At 41.1% G+C, this 17,653-nt stretch overlaps 1 protein-coding gene across 3 annotated transcripts in view; it reads left to right on the top strand.

Moving 5' to 3' along the window:
- Positions 1 to 17,653, top strand: part of inaD (inactivation no afterpotential D) — a 2,962,486-nt gene that overhangs the window by 2,098,324 nt on the left and 846,509 nt on the right. For all 3 annotated transcript variants that reach the window (XM_043429353.1, XM_043429354.1, XM_043429355.1), the window contains one exon: positions 17,406 to 17,477. In XM_043429353.1, the coding sequence (XP_043285288.1) occupies positions 17,406 to 17,477 (72 nt within the window). The remainder of the gene's footprint in view (positions 1 to 17,405; positions 17,478 to 17,653) is intronic.

Below are 17,653 nucleotides of genomic sequence, written 5' to 3'. Positions count from 1 at the left end.
ATTTATTTCAATAAATCATTGGGTAGTTAATTTTCATGATATCAAAATTCGTATCTTCGAAATGCAATGAACACCTCTAAAGTGCGACAAAGTCATGAAGCGACATGTATGTTGAGTATTTCCAGACCATGTTTGCGATTGACATCATGGGTTGAAAAATTCATGTGTGTAAGTCTACGTCTGATAATTTTTGGATGTGATCATATATTTTGTTTTCGTATAACCATGGAGACATACAGAAATACAGCATTTTGCTTGCTTCAACATGCAGTGTATCTGTCACTTTTTTTCTTGAATGTGACATAATAAGTTTCAAGAATGTGGTTCATGGAATTTTGAAGTGGTTTGCCCCATAGCACCAAAGTTTGTATTACTGGCATGCAGCGAATACCTATGAACTTTGATATTTCTGTGAAGCGTAGGTGTGCCAATCTTTTCACTTTTTGGTTCCGACTGCAATATATAAACGAAGATAGATGAAACAATTTTGAGTTCTGTTCACTTTGAAGTGCGCTGTCTTTTTTTCTTTTAGTTTTGGCATAATGAATTTTATGAATCGGTGGTAATTTTTTCTTTCTGTATCAGAATGTAGATGAATAAATCGCAGCGGATACTTGCAGACTTTGAAAATTCTGTGTATTGACATGCACGCTAGGTATTAGCACTTCCTATTTTTGATTATGAAATATGGATACTTACAATTAATAAAAATTGTAGAAGAATTATAGAATTACGATATGGATTACTAGTATTAAATAACTCAAAATAATGATAAATGATACAATATGGATCACTATTATGGATGATGATATGGATTACTAGTAATAAATAACTCAAAATAATGATAAATGATACAAGTAGTCAGCGATGGAGTATTTATGAATTACATAAGAAGTTATGTTTTCAAAATGCAATGGACATATTAATAAATAAGCAATTCTGTTGGTCTTGACGCACTTCATACTTTTTCTTTTGTCCGGTTGAACCATGGTGGCTACATGCAGAGTTTGAAAATTTTGTGCATCGACGTGGGCGCGTCAACTTTCTATCTCTGGGAATGATAATACAAATGAAAAAGATTGCTTCAAAAAGTCCTTGGAAGCACGTTTTTTAATGAAATGAAAATTGCTAGCATTAGAATTCAATAAACATATGTAAAAATTGCGAATTCTGGTGGACTTGGTGAACATTGTATATATTTTTTTCTTTCTCCTACTGTCAAATTTAAAGGAAAATCAATCAAAAAATTCGGTTCATTGAAAAATCTTCATATTTTCTTTATTCACAATGATTTCATCAAAACTATTGAAAACAAAATTTATAAATGACCGGTGAAAATTCCACAATGATACAAAATATGGAAAAACCTTACGGAATATGATTTTAATCCCACAAAATCATGGACACGTTCGAAATGATTGCAAAATTGAGGGTATCACTTCAAACATTCGAAGAATATCAAACTGTTATGAATTGTACAAAGCTTAAAGAAAAACATTGGAGAACTTATTTTTAAATATAACAATAGAAACATTGGTTAACTTTAGAAAATCTTATTTAAGAATATTTTTTGTCGTTTAGAACTGCCATAGAAAAAAGATTTGATATCAAGCCGTAAAAATCCTCTCTCGGAGAAAAAAAATTTGGACAATTAAATTGATGATCGCCCGTTTTCTTATTACACCACAAAAAATGTAAACAAAACTTCTTAAGTCACACAACGAAAATGATTTCGAACCGTAAGAAAATATCAAATATATTACAATCCTACAGCATTCGTGTATAATACTCTTCACTAGTATACTGATTGTGCGGTATCAGTCTTTTTTCGACAAATCAGATGTTACAAGCCAAAATCATATCTCGGCCTCCAACCTGCTTTCTACTATGATCTTGGGTTCCTAATTGACAAAACATATTAGAGAACAAGGAAAAAAATCGCCAAAGTCCAAGGATAAACCTGTGACGAAATATTTCCAGTACAATTTTGACAAAAAATAGATCTTTTTTCGTGGAAACCAATGTTATAAGTATTAAATCGTAAATAACTCATAGAAATTAAAATTAAAATTATATAGTCGTCAAAACATAAATAAGTAACTTTCGAGAAAAAAGACGTGATATCAAACCATAAACTTCCCCTAAGGAATAAAGGTTGGGACAAGTACATTGATGGTGTCGTATTTGCTGATAATTCCATCCATAAAAAAAACTTAGAAACCGATGCCTCTTTCTTCTTATTTGATTCGAACGGCTAAATCAATTGAAAAAAAATTTATCTTATTTACGTGCAGCATTAAAATTTATTATATCAATTCGAGGGCAAGTATTTTCTAATGAATTGAAAAGAGTTACCACTTGAATTACGTGCAGCACTAAAATTTGTGATATCAATCGGTGGACAAGTATTTTATTAGTAACTCCAAAGTTCAACATTATGGAATTGTTCTAAGAAGCTTTTAAATCCAAAAATATCATATGCAAGCTAATCATTTCTTGCTCTATGGTGGCAGAGACTTATAAGAAAATCGATTCTTTTCAGACTTTCAGGAGCTTCTGATATTATTCACAATATTCGACGTCGATTGGATCGTTACAAATTATGTTTGTAACGATACAGCCCTGACGTCTGCTGGCCCGAGGTTCTCGCCGAGACTATACTTTCTCTGAACAAAACGATTCGCGGTGGTGGGGGTAAAATTGGCATGTGATTTTCTTTAATAGCGAAGCTCATGAGTTATGTACGGCTTTAAAAATTGAACTTCAAGCTAATTAAGAAGTTCTCTGTCGAATGAGCCCAAAATCAGCATTCTCGGTGGCGTATTTGCTGAGAAAAAACTTTGCACGGGCTCAAGATTATGCAAAAGTTACTGACACATCACGAGTTCGACGTATACGTATACGCGTTTTGACGTAGTTAGTGGTAGTAGAGTTGTGCCTCTACGCATTCTGATTGGCTCAACGATGTCGGCTCCTCCAGCTGCTAGGCCGACCGCGGGTGGAGCTCAAGAGTTAGAAGGCCTAAAATAGCGAACAGGCATTCTGTATATCTATATATGCGTTATACAGAATGCGTTGTACTATCGCGGTGTGAAAATCGGTGGGTTGGCAACTCTGCCACACAGATAGATATTGTAAGTGTGTTGGTACGTCTCGTACGTGTGCGGCTTCTGACATGTGGAAGCGTCTGGTTGTCTCGTCTGGCGGGCTCTCTACGCCATGACACGTCGTTCTAAAAGGCTTGACCCAGTGTGTGTAAATAAAGTAACTTTCGGAGTATTATCTCGTTTATTTTACAAATCGTTCCCCACCAATTTGAGTGACAAACATTACACTTGTCTTCTAATATGTTTCGTCCATTGGGAACTCAAGAGCATGGAGCAATGCGTGTTGCGGCCCGAGATATGATTTTCAGCTTATAACGTTAGAAAAAAGAAAGGAAAAGAGGAAAGATAGATCAAATTCAAGGCTCAACAAATCCAACAGAATTGGCCATTTTTAAATGTTGCTTTTGCATTCTGAATCTAGACATTTTCGTGTCTTCCAAAACGTGCCCCCGACGAAATATATTTCCAAAGTTTGCAAGTGAACGCTAGATCCAATTATCTACAGTTTGATAGTTGCCGAAAAAAGGCACCTGGAACCATTTATTATGTTAGAACTCAAAGAAGCAAAAAACTGAACGTACTTAATTCAACAGAGCAACGGAATTCAAAGACGTTTAAGGTACCTGCTTTAGTTGTGGAGGTAAACAATTTAATTTCAGGATAATTTAGAAATAAATTTAGAAATTCAGAAATTTAGCATAGAATTTAGAAAAAAGAAAATTAAGTTAATTAGTAAAGCTGAAGACTTTTGGGATGAATTTTTGAGATTATATGTTACGGTTGGAGTAAAAAATTTAAATGATTGGCACACATGCTGCGACACAAAAGTTTGAAGGTTTTCGCTCCATACCACAGTAATACAAACTTCAATACTATTTGAAAAGAAACACTTTAAAACTTGCTGAATCAAGTTCCATTACATATTACCATCATCAAAGGTAGGGGGTGATACTTATTAGCACATATATTTATGCACAGAAATTTCAAAGTTCGCAGGTATCTGCTGCGATTCAATGTATCTGCGTAATGAGTTTGGAAGACAGCAATTTCAAATCCATCCATAAATGAGCAACTAAAGACTTTTGTAATGAATTTTTCACTTCATATTTATGTTACGGTGAGAGTCAAAAAGTAAAATAAATGGCACAGTATATACATTTCATAGTTTGCAGATTTTTGCTGTATTTCAATGATCCAAATATATAGTATTAGAGTGAAAAGTTGTTAGAAGTCTTGATGTTACATTAAAATGACATAGCGTACATAACATTCAGAAATTCTGTAGGTTTCCATGATGTTGGCAGGTATTATACTTAATCGCATCCAAAACTGATCAACTGTAGACTTATCGTAATGAATGTTTTCACCAATAATTCCACATTTGCAGTTTGCAGAATAGGAATACTCAACATACAAGTCATTTCATAAGTATTGTTGTCTACATTTGTGTTTGCCTACCGCATTCCGAAGATTCAACTTTTCATATTATCAGCAAAAAAAGCATCCAAAGACTTTTTGGAACAAGTTTCAAAATTTATTACTCGACAGACCAGGTGGAAAAAGAATAACTACACTTATATGAAGACCAGAAACTGTTTTGAGAATCTGATGTTCAAAATCTGCGATTGATGATCATATAGTTGGAAACCTCTTGAACCACGTTACCACAATCAGCATGAAGAAATAGTAGAAAATCAGGGACACATATTAGGCAATCAATTAATAATGTGTATCGATCCACTGCAAACCGATGGAGTCAAAACAAGGATCGGAAAGAGCAGAGCTAAACTCAATAGGAAGCATGATATGGGAATATTCAAAAATAATGATGACACAAGAAATAAATTAGAAAACATTTATTCGATTGGAGTTTCTCACATTATATACTAACAGTTCCGTGTGTTCTTGTTTTATTAACTATCAACAAATAATATTTCAGATCGCAAAAATTTGACATTATTGGTTAACGAACATTTGTCCTTACAACTTCCAGACCTATTTTTGATAAACTGATTTGCCTTATTTATATTATTATTCACTAACTGTGCGAACGTTTGTTACATTTCTCCCGCACTTCGTAACGTCAAACCCCGGCCGGTTCGTTACGACACAGCTATCAAAGGGAACTCGCATATATAACCTATACGTTATTGCACATGAGATATAATCACGCACCTGACGATATATTTACACTTGACAATACTCCGCGCATTCTGGTTTAATTGAAAGAGTATCTCAAATGACACTTATTTCTGTTAAGGATATATTGCACAGGCGATACAATGTTGCCATGCTAAACCATGCTAAAAACACAAAAAAATTCAAAATGATCAGAATTTGATAAAATTTGGTGAACATATTCTTTAGTGCACAATTTGACAATACAAATTTTTTAAGATTTTTCTTCTGTACAGTTAACGAGTAATTGATCACTAAAGTTCACGTGTATAAGCATAGCGTTTCCATATATTGTAACGGTACGATGGTGGCAGAACACCCCGTTATGCGTGAATTCGAGCTTCTTATAAATAAAAGGAGCAGGTATGAAAGAAAAACAAGAGTTAACTCAAAGTAATGTGAAAATAAACAAAAGAAAGCTTTTATTCAATTTTTGTTGTGTTTGGTGACTGTTTGAGTACAAAATCTCAGCAATTTTCCAAATGAACTGTTCGTAAATAGTTTCTGATTCGCATAATAATTTAACAAAATAAAAGAAATAATCTCTAATTCGATGCTCGCAATTAATTTTTGTTCAAATTTCGCCAAATAATTTGATCGCATAAATGATTTTTCTCGATTCGCACAAGGTTCGCAATTAAAGTTAGTTCGGTCCTCATCAATCGCTCTTGATAATTAATGTTTTCGCCAATAGCTTCTAAATGATTTCTATAGTCAAAATAATTTTTAAACTCGCAAACTAATTTTCTAACAATTTCGTTTATCGCAAAGGATTTTAGATTCACAAACTAATTTTCCAATTATTTCGTTTATCGCAAAGGATCTTAAATTCGCAAACTAATTTTCTAATGATTTCTTTTATCGCAAGGGATTTTGATAATACTTTAGTGTTTCGCACAGGAAATTTAACCAGAATTTGTGTTTTGCAAATTAAATTTAGGGTTTCGCAAATAAAGTTTTGTGTTCGCAAAAATGGATAATTCAACAATGATTAAATGTTTCGCAAAATAATTCGATAATTCTGGGTTTATTCGCAAAATGATTTGGGACTTCTGAGTTGATTCGCAAAATAATTTGGGTTCGTAAAAAAATTTTTTTTTTTTTTTTGGATCAAAAGTTTTAAATTGTCTCTACTTGTGCTCAGGAAGCCAAAAATTTAGAGAGAAATGGATATGAACCCACCCAGGAATCTTAAGACAGAACGAACCCGAACTGTCCCCGCCCTCCTGGCATGAGTGAGAGGAATCCACTAACAATCTTTTGATCGAACGAAGCCGAACGATCACCGCCCTCTTGGCAGACAAGGAATTGGTAATCTAGCCCGAAATCTTCAGAGGGAACGAAATCGAACCCTCCCCGCCCTCCTGACTAGATCGGTGCCTCACACTGACAATCCTGAACCCAAACGAAATCGAATGGGGCCCGCCCTGTCAGCATGAGTCGGTGGTATATGGAGATGCCTCCTGAGCTCGTTTTTCTGGTTTCCTAGGCCAGAGTCGGCTAGTGTGCGTAATGCGGATCCGAGTTGCGAGTCTCGAGATCGGCTTAGTGAAAGCGGGCCTAGCGTGATGAGGACTAGACTGGCTACTCAGGCTAGTTTCCATTGCCTTTTTATATTCGCGTGAAACAACGCCAAACCATCATAATAATTTTGTCGCATTGCGACAATCACACCCATTCACCAAACAAGTTAATCTCAGGCCTTCTCAAAATACCCGATTGGTTAAGTTTTGTGTCGTTATTGGTTGATTGGCTCGGACCAATGCCTATTTTCCGGAGATCCGGCGATGCGCCAACGCGACACTTTGACGGGCCAATTGTTGATGGCTGATTACTTTATTCGTTGTTCGTGAAATTCTTGCATTGGTCGGATCTCTTGATTGGCGAATGTGCGTTTGTTCTATGAGCCGCGCGAAATAAATTTGAATTTGAATTTACACGAGTTATTTGCTGTTATTTATCTTGCTGTTATTTATTGCTGTTATAAAATCTTTTTAATTTGCAAGTGATTTTCTTGTGAGATTTCCCCCTTCCTAATTTTCCTTAATCATTTCGTAAGTTCCACATATTTTCATGTTAAACGAGTGAAGTTATTGAAGTGGATTTTAAAGAGATAGTTAACGTGTATGATCGATGCGAGGTGGGTCGATACGCGAGCCCAGGCGCTGGCGCCTCGATTGATTGATTGTCGCATCGCGCTCTACTTTATCGGTACGTCCGATAACTATTTTATCGACCCGTCTGGATCGTCTCAATATATAGGTATACATTCCAGGCATAAGAAATCTGCTTTAATGCGTAATTACTCGATAACTAAACAGAAGAAAATTTTGAAAAAATTTGTGTTTTCGCACTTGATGTTGAAGAACATTATCACCAAATTTGATCAATTTCTAATTATTCCGACTTTTGTATCATTCACCCTTAAATATCCGTTTCACATCCACTGATCCTAGGCCTCCTGACCTGCTTTTGTTTAAAATACTCACACAGCAACTCGGCCGGACTCCGGGCTGCAGTTAATTCTTCTGGCTACAACCCTATTGCGTATTGAATCCACACACTCTTTTACGACGATTTACAATGCGGTTCACACAGACGGATGTCGGCCCTAGATCGCGACTCCTAGGCCCCAATACATGCACACAGACTATCACGCCCACACAGTCACAATTCTCAGCGTGTCGAAACCTCCCGCGTCCGGTCAGTTCACTTGCCGTTGCCATACTGACTCACTCGACTGCCAAGGCGGTAAGGTGGCGAGGTTCCATCACGCGCGCACTAAACGTTGCTAGGCGCTTGCGCGCCATCTACTCTCTCTCTAACATTCGGCCACGCTAGCGGACGCTCGTCCTCGAGCGCCTATCGTTTCATCCTTACATTCATACGCGTAATACTGGAGGGTAAACTTTCAGCAATTTTTTTTTTTTTTTTTTTTTTAAATAAAACAAGGAAAAACGAAAGGAACATAATATTTTCATAGGACTTTGTCACATTCTTGAGATCCGACAAAAAAAACACACACATCCTCCTAAGCTCACTCCGTGTAATCGGCGTATCTGATCGGCCGACGGATCTCGCGCTTCGAACGCCGTTTTTGCTCACTCTCATCTTTCATCCGCTCGCTCACGCTACCTCCATTCGTTTCAAACTTTTTGAGGCCACATTCGCTTTTTATGTCGGCACTGGGACGGCTTGGTTGCACTACTTCACTACCACCTACTTCGTTATCACTGTGGATTACTGATTGCTCCTTGTCTTCCTCTGAGCTCGACTCCTCCGATGTCGAATCCGAATCTTGAGATCTCCACACCTTCAGCTGCGAAACATGAGCAGTTGCAGCATATCTTCGTCCACGCGTATCATCTTCTAACTCGGCCACTTGGTAAGTATCAGCCGGTAACTTTCGGAGTACTATCAATGGCCCTCGATATTTGGGGTGGAGCTTCGTTGACTCACCAGTTGCAGGGGCTGTAGTCTTCATAAACACTATACTTCCTTCTTCAATATTGCTGTTTCGTGCACGACTGCGGTCGTACCGTTCCTTCATTGATTGTTGTGTTTTGTGTATCTGCACTCGTGCTTCTGTTTGCAGTGTCGTTGGAGGTGTATACCCGTGCTCAAAATCTCCGATGACCCGTTGGATCGCCCCATCGTTCCGTCGTGGTACGTACCCGTGCAATAGTTCGAACGGACTTCTCCCCGTTGCCGCATTCGTCAGCTCGTTCAGATTGGACTGTATTTTTCTCAAATGTTTGTCCCATGATTGGCCATCATCGTCCGTGATACTCGCACTAATTGCGGCTGTTATCGTAGAGTTTAACCGCTCTACCTGCCCGTTTGCCTGCGAATGACGAGGCGAATTCAACGTGTGCCTGATACCATTTTCTCGGCAAAACTCTTCAAAGACCCGGGCGGTAAAACAGGTGCCCCGATCTGATACGATTCTTCCAGGTGGTCCCCAATTTGAGACGAAATCCTTCAGTACGCGAAGAGTTGTCATTGTCTTCGTATCCCGTACCGCTCGAATTTCTGCGAATTTTGTCAAGATATCGATTATTACCAATACAAACTTATTTCCTCGCTTGTTCGTAATGAAGGGTCCCAGATGATCCATGTGTACGAGCCCAAACGGCCGTGAACCCGGTGGAATGGGGTGCAACTCCCCTGCCTGCCTCCCCGGCTTCGCCTTTACCAGCGCGCACTGTAGACACGCACGTACGTGCCGCTTAATGTATGGCTTTACCCCGGGAAAGTAATAGTGCTCCAAAAGACGCTCCGACGTTCTTTCAGCGCCTGGGTGACTATTCAAATCGTGGAAGCGAATAGCGAGCCCCTTTCGCATGTTTCTCGGCACCACAAATAATCGTTTGTCACGACATTTTAGCAGAATCCCCCCACTCAGTTCATATTCGTGCACACAGCCTCGCTCATATGGGGTTCGTTCACGTTCCGGTTTTGACAGAATTTCAATCTTGGCTTTTAACTCTCCATCCGTTTGCTGGTACATTCGTACAATGTCCTCCTCGCTTCCCACAGTAAGTATTTCCCCTTCTTCTTTGCCCTGTTGCAGGTTCGGTGGTGCGCGGCTCAATGCGTCCACATGCGCCATGTTCGTGCCCTTTCGGTGCGTGATGTTGTAAGTATACTCGCTCAGTAAATCGTGCCAATGGATGATCTGCGGGTTCAATGTTTTCTGCGTATTCAAATAGCATAACGCCTGGCAATCTGTAACAACAGTAAAGGTAATATTTGCTAAGAGGGCTCGTAGTCGACACACAGCCCAGACTACCGCCATCAACTCCAGCTTGCTACTGTGATATCTGCTTTCTACTTCTGACGTCCTTCTGCTAACTGCATACACCAGGCGAAAGGCTCCCGTTGCGTCCTCCTGCAGTAACATACCCGCCAACCCCACCGCACTGGCATCCGTATGCAACTCTGTCTCAGCGTTTGGATTGAATGTTTGCAGAACCGGGTGTTCTGTCAATTTCCTTTTAAAGTCTTCGAACGCTCGTTGTTGCAGTTCTTCCCATTTAAAGAGCACTTCCTTTTTCAGCAATCGCGACAGTGGTGTCGCTATTTGGGCAAATCGTGGTACAAATTTTCTAAAATAACTGGTTAATCCCAGGAATCGTCTCACCTCATGTACATTAGTTGGTGTTGGAAAGTCGCGGATCGCTTGTACTTTCTCTTGACCTGGTTCTATACCATCTGCTGATATTTCGTGTCCCAAGTATGAGACCCGTGACATTAAAAATCGACACTTCGTCAACTTAATGGTGAGACCTGCTTCACGAAATGCCGCTAACACTGCCCTCAGTTTAGGCCTAAGGTCATCCCAACTTTTTCCGGGTGTTAAGACGTCATCTAGGTAGAACAATGCTACCTCATCACGTAGCGGTCCCAAGGCCTTCTGCATCGCTTTCGAGAAATACGCCGGTCCATTCATGAGTCCAAATATCATTCTCGTAAATTGGACTGTTTCTTCGGTCGTAATTATTGCTGTCTTTTCTTGAGCCCGCTCCGTCAATGGAAGTTGCAGGTAACCATGAGCTAAATCTAGAACAATAAATAGTTTACTGTCTCTTATTTGTGCTAGATGGTCATCAATGTTCGGGAGCGGAAAATGAACGCGCTCCGTCACTGCATTTAACTTGCGAAAATCCACACAGAGCCTCGATTCGCCCGACTTTTTCTTCACTAACAGCACCGGGCTCGCATATGGAGAGTGAGTCTCTGTCACGATTCCTGCATCGCGCCACTCACCAATAATTTTCCGACACTCGTCTCGCTCACGTGCAGTTGCTTTATAGGGCTTACTGCTTACCGGGGCAGCACCCGCTTTCAACGTTATATCCATTTCGCAATGTTTGGCTCGTCCCAAATCAAACAGACTCATCGCCACACAGTCTCTAAATTCCCGCAATAACGCGCACAGCTCCCTCCTCACTTGGTCCGATTGGTCTCCTCCGATATTTATGTCCGACAATTTAATGTCGTTTGGATTTAAAGTCCTTCGATCGGTCGTTTCAATGTTCATTATTTCTCCCCGTATCGTCACCATACCTCGAGGCACCTCGCGCGCGTGCGTGCTCGTATTCGCGAAGGGTAAACCGGACTGCTCTTTGTTATCGACTCCGATAAAACACATTGAGTTCGGTGGAACCATCACCTGTTCTGTAGTGCGTACCGTCGATAACTCCGTTGGCGGCTCCTCTGACATGCCCTCGACTCGCATAAACGTTAACCACTTCTGTAGTATTCTACCTTATCGGCGTCTAGGAATGTGCGACCGATGATAATGTCCACCGCTTGGTGATCGTCCGGGCAGACGTGTAGTTTGAGATCTCGTATAGTTACTCCGTCGATCTCTACCTCACAGCTGATTACGCCCAGACTTTCCACCACATTCTGAGGCGGACCCCACGGCTTCAACGAATACGCCGCTGGTTTGGTTGTAAATTGTTCGCGTACCACGCAAGATTCTTGTATTAAACACTCTGAACTCCCGGTATCCACGAACACCACTATTTTTCGTCCATTTATTTTCGCCTCCTTCAAATATTTTTGCACCTATGGTTCGCACTTCATTGACACTACTTGCACTGGCTTCGCGACAGGCTGAGCCTTCGCGGGGCAATTTTGACTAATGTGTCCCTTTTGATTGCATCCGTAGCAAGTAATTTCTCTTGCTCGATTTGGACAGTCGCGTGCCAGATGTCCCGGTCGCCGACACTGGTAACAGACGCGCTCTTGCTGCGCTCCTACCGTCCCGGCTGAGCCGGCTGCTCCGTCGGTAACCTTTGAACTCGATACTGTCTTTGCTCCATTATTATTGTTGTCGTATCTCCCATTGCGATGCCGCGGATTGTTATTCTCGCGACCCACGTCGCGACTCACTTGTAGACACCGATCGAACCTCATATCATGTAACAGGTCAAAGGTAACTTGTGTATACTGCCTCGCTGCTAATAGAGTTCGAGCTAACTCTCGAGATAATAGTCCTTGGAGCAGTTCCCCCTTTTCTTCCTCGAATGTCAGATTCAAAGCACCACACAGACGCACTTTGGCATAGAAATACTGTGAAAGCGACTCTTCCTTTGTTTGTTTTCGAGCTCGCATTCTATCCCAACGCGACGTCGTTTCCTCCTGCAACACGAACGTCACCCTGAACGCCGCGCGAAATTCCTCCCAATTACTTAACGTGCGAACTCTCGCACGAAACCAATCGCGCGTACCTCCGGCTAGGTGCATCCGCGCCGCCACTAACAAATAATCGTCGGGCCACTTATGAAGCTCCTGTAGCGCCTCCAAATTATCCAGCCATTCTCTAGCACGTATCCCCCCTTTACCATCTCCCGTAAAGTTCTCTATGTCTTTTGACAAATCGGGTATAACGTGATAGGTTGGTATTGTCGTGGACACGACTGGTGGCGCCGGATTCTGCCGACTCACAATCACGTTAGCCAATAATTGCGCTAGTGCTTCTGTGTCGCTTGTTGCCAGCAGCGCTTGTAACGCGTTTAGAACTTGTGCGCGATTCGCGTTCTCATTCAAGGACGATTGTCCCTCGGGAGCGACTACCGGCTCGGTTCTTGCTTCTGACCGTTCGTCGTTAGCTGGTACTCCGGACCCTGATTGGTGACCGGAGTTCCTCTGCTGCGCTCCTGGGCCGTTTTCTTCTACCTCATGGCCCCCTTGATTCGTCGAGGGTCCTCCCTCTACATCCATGAACTCTTCTCTTCCCACTTGTTGCGGCGTACGGGTTCCCTCGTGGCCAGAATTCTCACGGCCTTCCCGCACCAACGCTCCAACACAGCTATTCAGCCCTTCACTACTCCCTCGCGGCACACCGCGTCCTCTCCCGAACGAATGATTAACTGGCATATTGCCACGTGACACGGCAAACGCGTCAAATTCGCGTTCCGTGACCATTTGCGCATCACACTTCCCCTCACTTAGCACTTCCTCTTCCGCGTCGCACGTTGTTTCACTACAAGACCCGAATTTTCACTCCGAAAATCAGACTCTTTCGAATCCCACTTCTGAATGTTAAATATCCGTTTCACATCCACTGATCCTAGGCCTCCTGACCTGCTTTTAATACTCACACGGCTACTCGGCCAGACTCCGGGCTGCAGTTAATTCTTCTGGCTACAACCCTATTGCGTATTGAATCCACACACTCTTTTACGACGATTTACAATGCGGTTCACACAGACGGATGTCGGCCCTAGATCGCGACTCCTAGGCCCCAATACATACACACAGACTATCACGCCCACGCAGTTACAATTCTCAGCGCGTCGGAACCTCCCGCGTCCGGTCAGTTCACTCGACTGCCAAGGCGGTAAGGTGGCGAGGTTCCCTCACGCGCGCACTAAACGTTGCTAGGCGCTTGCGCGTCATCTACTCTCTCTCTAACATTTCCAATCGAACGAAATAATGATATCTTGAAAAGTTTCGTTGACATATGCATTGCGCATTTTTTATTTTCACACACGGATCACAGTCTACATTTACGCGGCCGCGTTTATGCCTGTTTAGTATATCACAAGTTTTAACAAAATAAATATTAGTATGCACTTCGTTAGATGACGCGAAAATTATTTTTATTTTCCCGCACGCACTTCATAACATCATAACCCCATGACGTGAAACTTCGGCTGGTGACTTTCGAGTGCTTTCGAGCACTCGAGGGCTCCTTAGCTCTCCGCCAAACTTCCTTGCTCTTTTTATTGTATGCCATTGGCCCAAAAATTCTTTCACCCGTCATTGGTTGCAACAAAATTTCTCTCACCAGGGATTGGTGATCATGGGGGCCAAGAGGCCTATGTTTGTAGCGGTTGGAGTACGCGTATACAGATACGTCGAATCCTGAATGTGTTAGTAATTTTTGCATATTCTTAAACCCGTGCAAAGTTTTTTCTCAAAAATTACAACATCGATCATGCTGATTTTGGGCTCATTCGACAGAAAACTTCTTAATTAGCTAAAAGTTCAATTTTCAAAGCCGTAAATAACTCATGAGCTTCGCAATTAAAGAAAATGACATGCCAATTTTACCCCCACCACCGCGAATCGTTTTATTGAGAGAAAGTATAGTCTCGGCGAGAGCCTCAGGCCAGCAGACGACAGGGCTGTCAATGTACTTGTCCCGAGACTCTGCCGAGTCTCTTGATATTTTCTTTTGGAAATGGAGTCGTCAAGTTGCCTACAAGCCACGACGCACCGCTGCTTACCTATGCATTTGGGGACTACCTCGCAGCGGTGATTCCAAATTTTCTTTTACGTGGTTTCTCTCCTCGCATACGATTGATTCGATAGCCTATTTCGTTTCTTTATTTTTTTGTTTATCAATTGGATGGGATCCAAATTGTGTTATTATTTTCTTGTATTATTGTTTGCGAGTCACAACTACCTCCGACTAATAAACTGCATTTTGAGTTGAAATAATTACGCGTTAAGTATCTCTTTTGACCCTTTATGGCTGGGAGGGTCGTATTTGGCGAGGGAGGGTGAAAAATAAGTCGGTATTCCGACGGTACTTCGGTACCTGGCGCCCAGCTCGACCTCGCTTGTGGGGAAAAATTGCGTTACAATGTATAGATCTCTCGCCACGCTACGACAAGTGGGAAAGAGAAGGAACGAGTGTTCACGCGCTGTCTCTCGCGCTCGATCGGGCGCGAGTAGAGGGGATTTCGCGTTCAGTGTACTGGGCGAAACGAAACGGGACAAAAGTCACGTTTCATGCAAAGGACGTATGTCCAAAGGTGAACAAACGCTACTTAAGTCTTAGAGTCGCTTGGAGTCTTTCTGACTCCAAGCGACTAGAGCGTACCGAAACATTCGATTTTAATAGCTTAAATCAACATATCTCAGGATTGAGTGAACGGATTTACTTGCAATAAGGATCAATTACAAGAGAAAAATCGAAAAAAATCATCACTAATTTTCAGATTTTTAACTACAATGGTTTATCCGCGAGAACGGTTTTAAAAACATTATGACGTCATAAATCGACATATTCGCGTATATAAGAGTGCGGCAGGGCTCGCACTGATTTTTCTTTTACACTCTCGTTTATTTCTTTTAATACTTGGCGTCGAGCCGCTACCGCGTCTCTTGATTAAGCATTCTCAGCATAAATGCATCGACGGCGAAATATCGGCGTTCCCGAACGAGCGCATCGACCCTCGATGTCATCACCGAAACTTTGAGAAAGAATATCATACCATATGTCGCGAGAGGGGGAAAAAGCCCCGAGTCTGTAAATTTACCAATTAATCAAAATTCGACAGTCTTTGACGAGAATTGTAACGATTGGTCTCGAGGCAATAAAACCTCGAATTTGTAACTTCTTAAATAAACTTATTGTTAACTTGTTGTAAAAGTATCGAGTTGGAGTTCAGCTCTTTTGGCCTAAATCTCTTAAATACTCGTCCTTGATAACTCGTCCCTTCGCGATGGTCTTCGCTAACACAACAAAGATTAGAAACAATTAAAATGAATATATATAATTTTAGTATCAATTTCTGGCAAGTGACGCTGTTCAGAGGGTTGCCCACCGGCTTGCTCGGGCCTTTGTGCCAGTCGCCAAGATGGCCGCCGGGTGGGATGCATACCCGTTCATCGCTCCGCGATATTTCTCAGTCGCGTAGTATTCGAGAGTTTCAGCGGACTTGGGCCGCTCCGGGAGTGTTACATTTCAATATGTAACATGGAGTCTGAGAGGGGTTTCGGTCTAGCAGCTGGAGTGAGCCGAGATCAATGAACCAATCAGAATACTGGAAGGCAACAATCGTTTTTGCTTGAGATGCTGAGGATATATACAGACACGACAAGTCCATGATGTGTTAGTAACTTTTGCTTTTTTAATAATTTCGTAATTAGTCTCCAGTTCAATTTCCAAAGTCTCAGATGACTCATGAGTTTCAAAATTTAACAAAATCACATGCCAATTTTACCCCCACCACCGCGAATCGTTTTATTCAGAGAAAGTATAGTCTCGGCGTGAGCCTCTGGCCAGCAGACGACAGGGCTGTCAATGTACTTGTCCCGAGACTCTGCCGAGTCTCTTGATATTGTCAGAGCAACTATTGCGTGGTTTTTCTAGCTAATAGTCAGTCCCCCTTCTTTTTTTTCCACGCACTCATAAAAGTTTTAAATCTGATATACGAAAAATATAATCAAAAAACATAGATACTAACATAAATATTATCAAGAAATCTGTAAACATCGAAATGTCTTTACTATGACCTAACGTTTAGAATTGAAACCACGACACGAAAACGTTTTATTTGTAAGGTTTTTTTGTACGTTATCATATCAACAGATGGATATGACAATCTAAACATAATAAAAACTTAAAAAAAAGACATCAAAAAATCTTGAGCTCAAACGAACTCGAATGAACTCGGCCCTTTCAGCGTGAGCAGGAAAGATGTTATTTTGTGCGTCGAAATCTGAGTGGTTTTGCAGCGATGTTATATTGCTCTTTGATCTATGAGCGATTTTCGCATGAGCGATGTTTTTATGTTTCTTTATTTGTTTGGAAAGCTCTAGTGTACGAACGAGTCTATTGTTGCGATTGCGAGTGTAGCTCAGCAAGATTCGAGACAAAACTGGCTACCGGCCTCTGCACTCGACCTTTTATACCCGTTCGAATAAAGAAAATAATGATAATAATACCGACATTTCGTGATTTACTGCGCGACTTAATCACAAACCTGGGATTCCTGCTCTAAATTCATTCATTGTTCCTGTGATTCCCCATTGATCCTGATTGGCTGAGTCGAGCAACGTCAACATCACGCATGTACGCGAATTTATCAAAATTTAACAAAACCGGTGATCGGTGAAACTCATTATTACGCATACGCAATGTGGACGTTCGATCTCGAAATGAAAAATTTACTTCAATTTTTCAAGAGTTTCATCCTGATATTTTCACTTATTACTTTGAAATACAATTCTCTATAAATCTGAATCGTGATTTGAACGAAGAAAAACATTGTTTAATTTAAATTTGATAAAATAGCAAAATTCATCTCTGATTTCAATATATTACAGAACATGTTATAAAACGAAATATTGAACTCTGTAATTTTGTTGCAGGCTGGTTTGCAAGTTGGTGATCTCATACTGTCCGTTAATTTTGACTGTTTGCTCGGATCAACGTATGATGAGGTATGATTTGAAGATTTTTGCTCTTTATTGAGATATATCGGTATACAATTAAGTTGGTAAACATTTTACTGTATTTAGATATTATTAATTGTATTATCTTGTAACGGGACAGCCTTACCCCCTGGTACGATTTTTGGTTTCACAGAAGTCTGCCAAAGGGGTACGGGAGGAGCGCT

Source organism: Venturia canescens, chromosome 9 (genome assembly GCF_019457755.1).
Source record: "Venturia canescens isolate UGA chromosome 9, ASM1945775v1, whole genome shotgun sequence".
Classification (NCBI taxonomy): domain Eukaryota; kingdom Metazoa; phylum Arthropoda; class Insecta; order Hymenoptera; family Ichneumonidae; genus Venturia; species Venturia canescens.
Note: the sequence above shows the minus strand (reverse complement) of the source record. Positions and strands in the feature narration are given on the sequence as shown.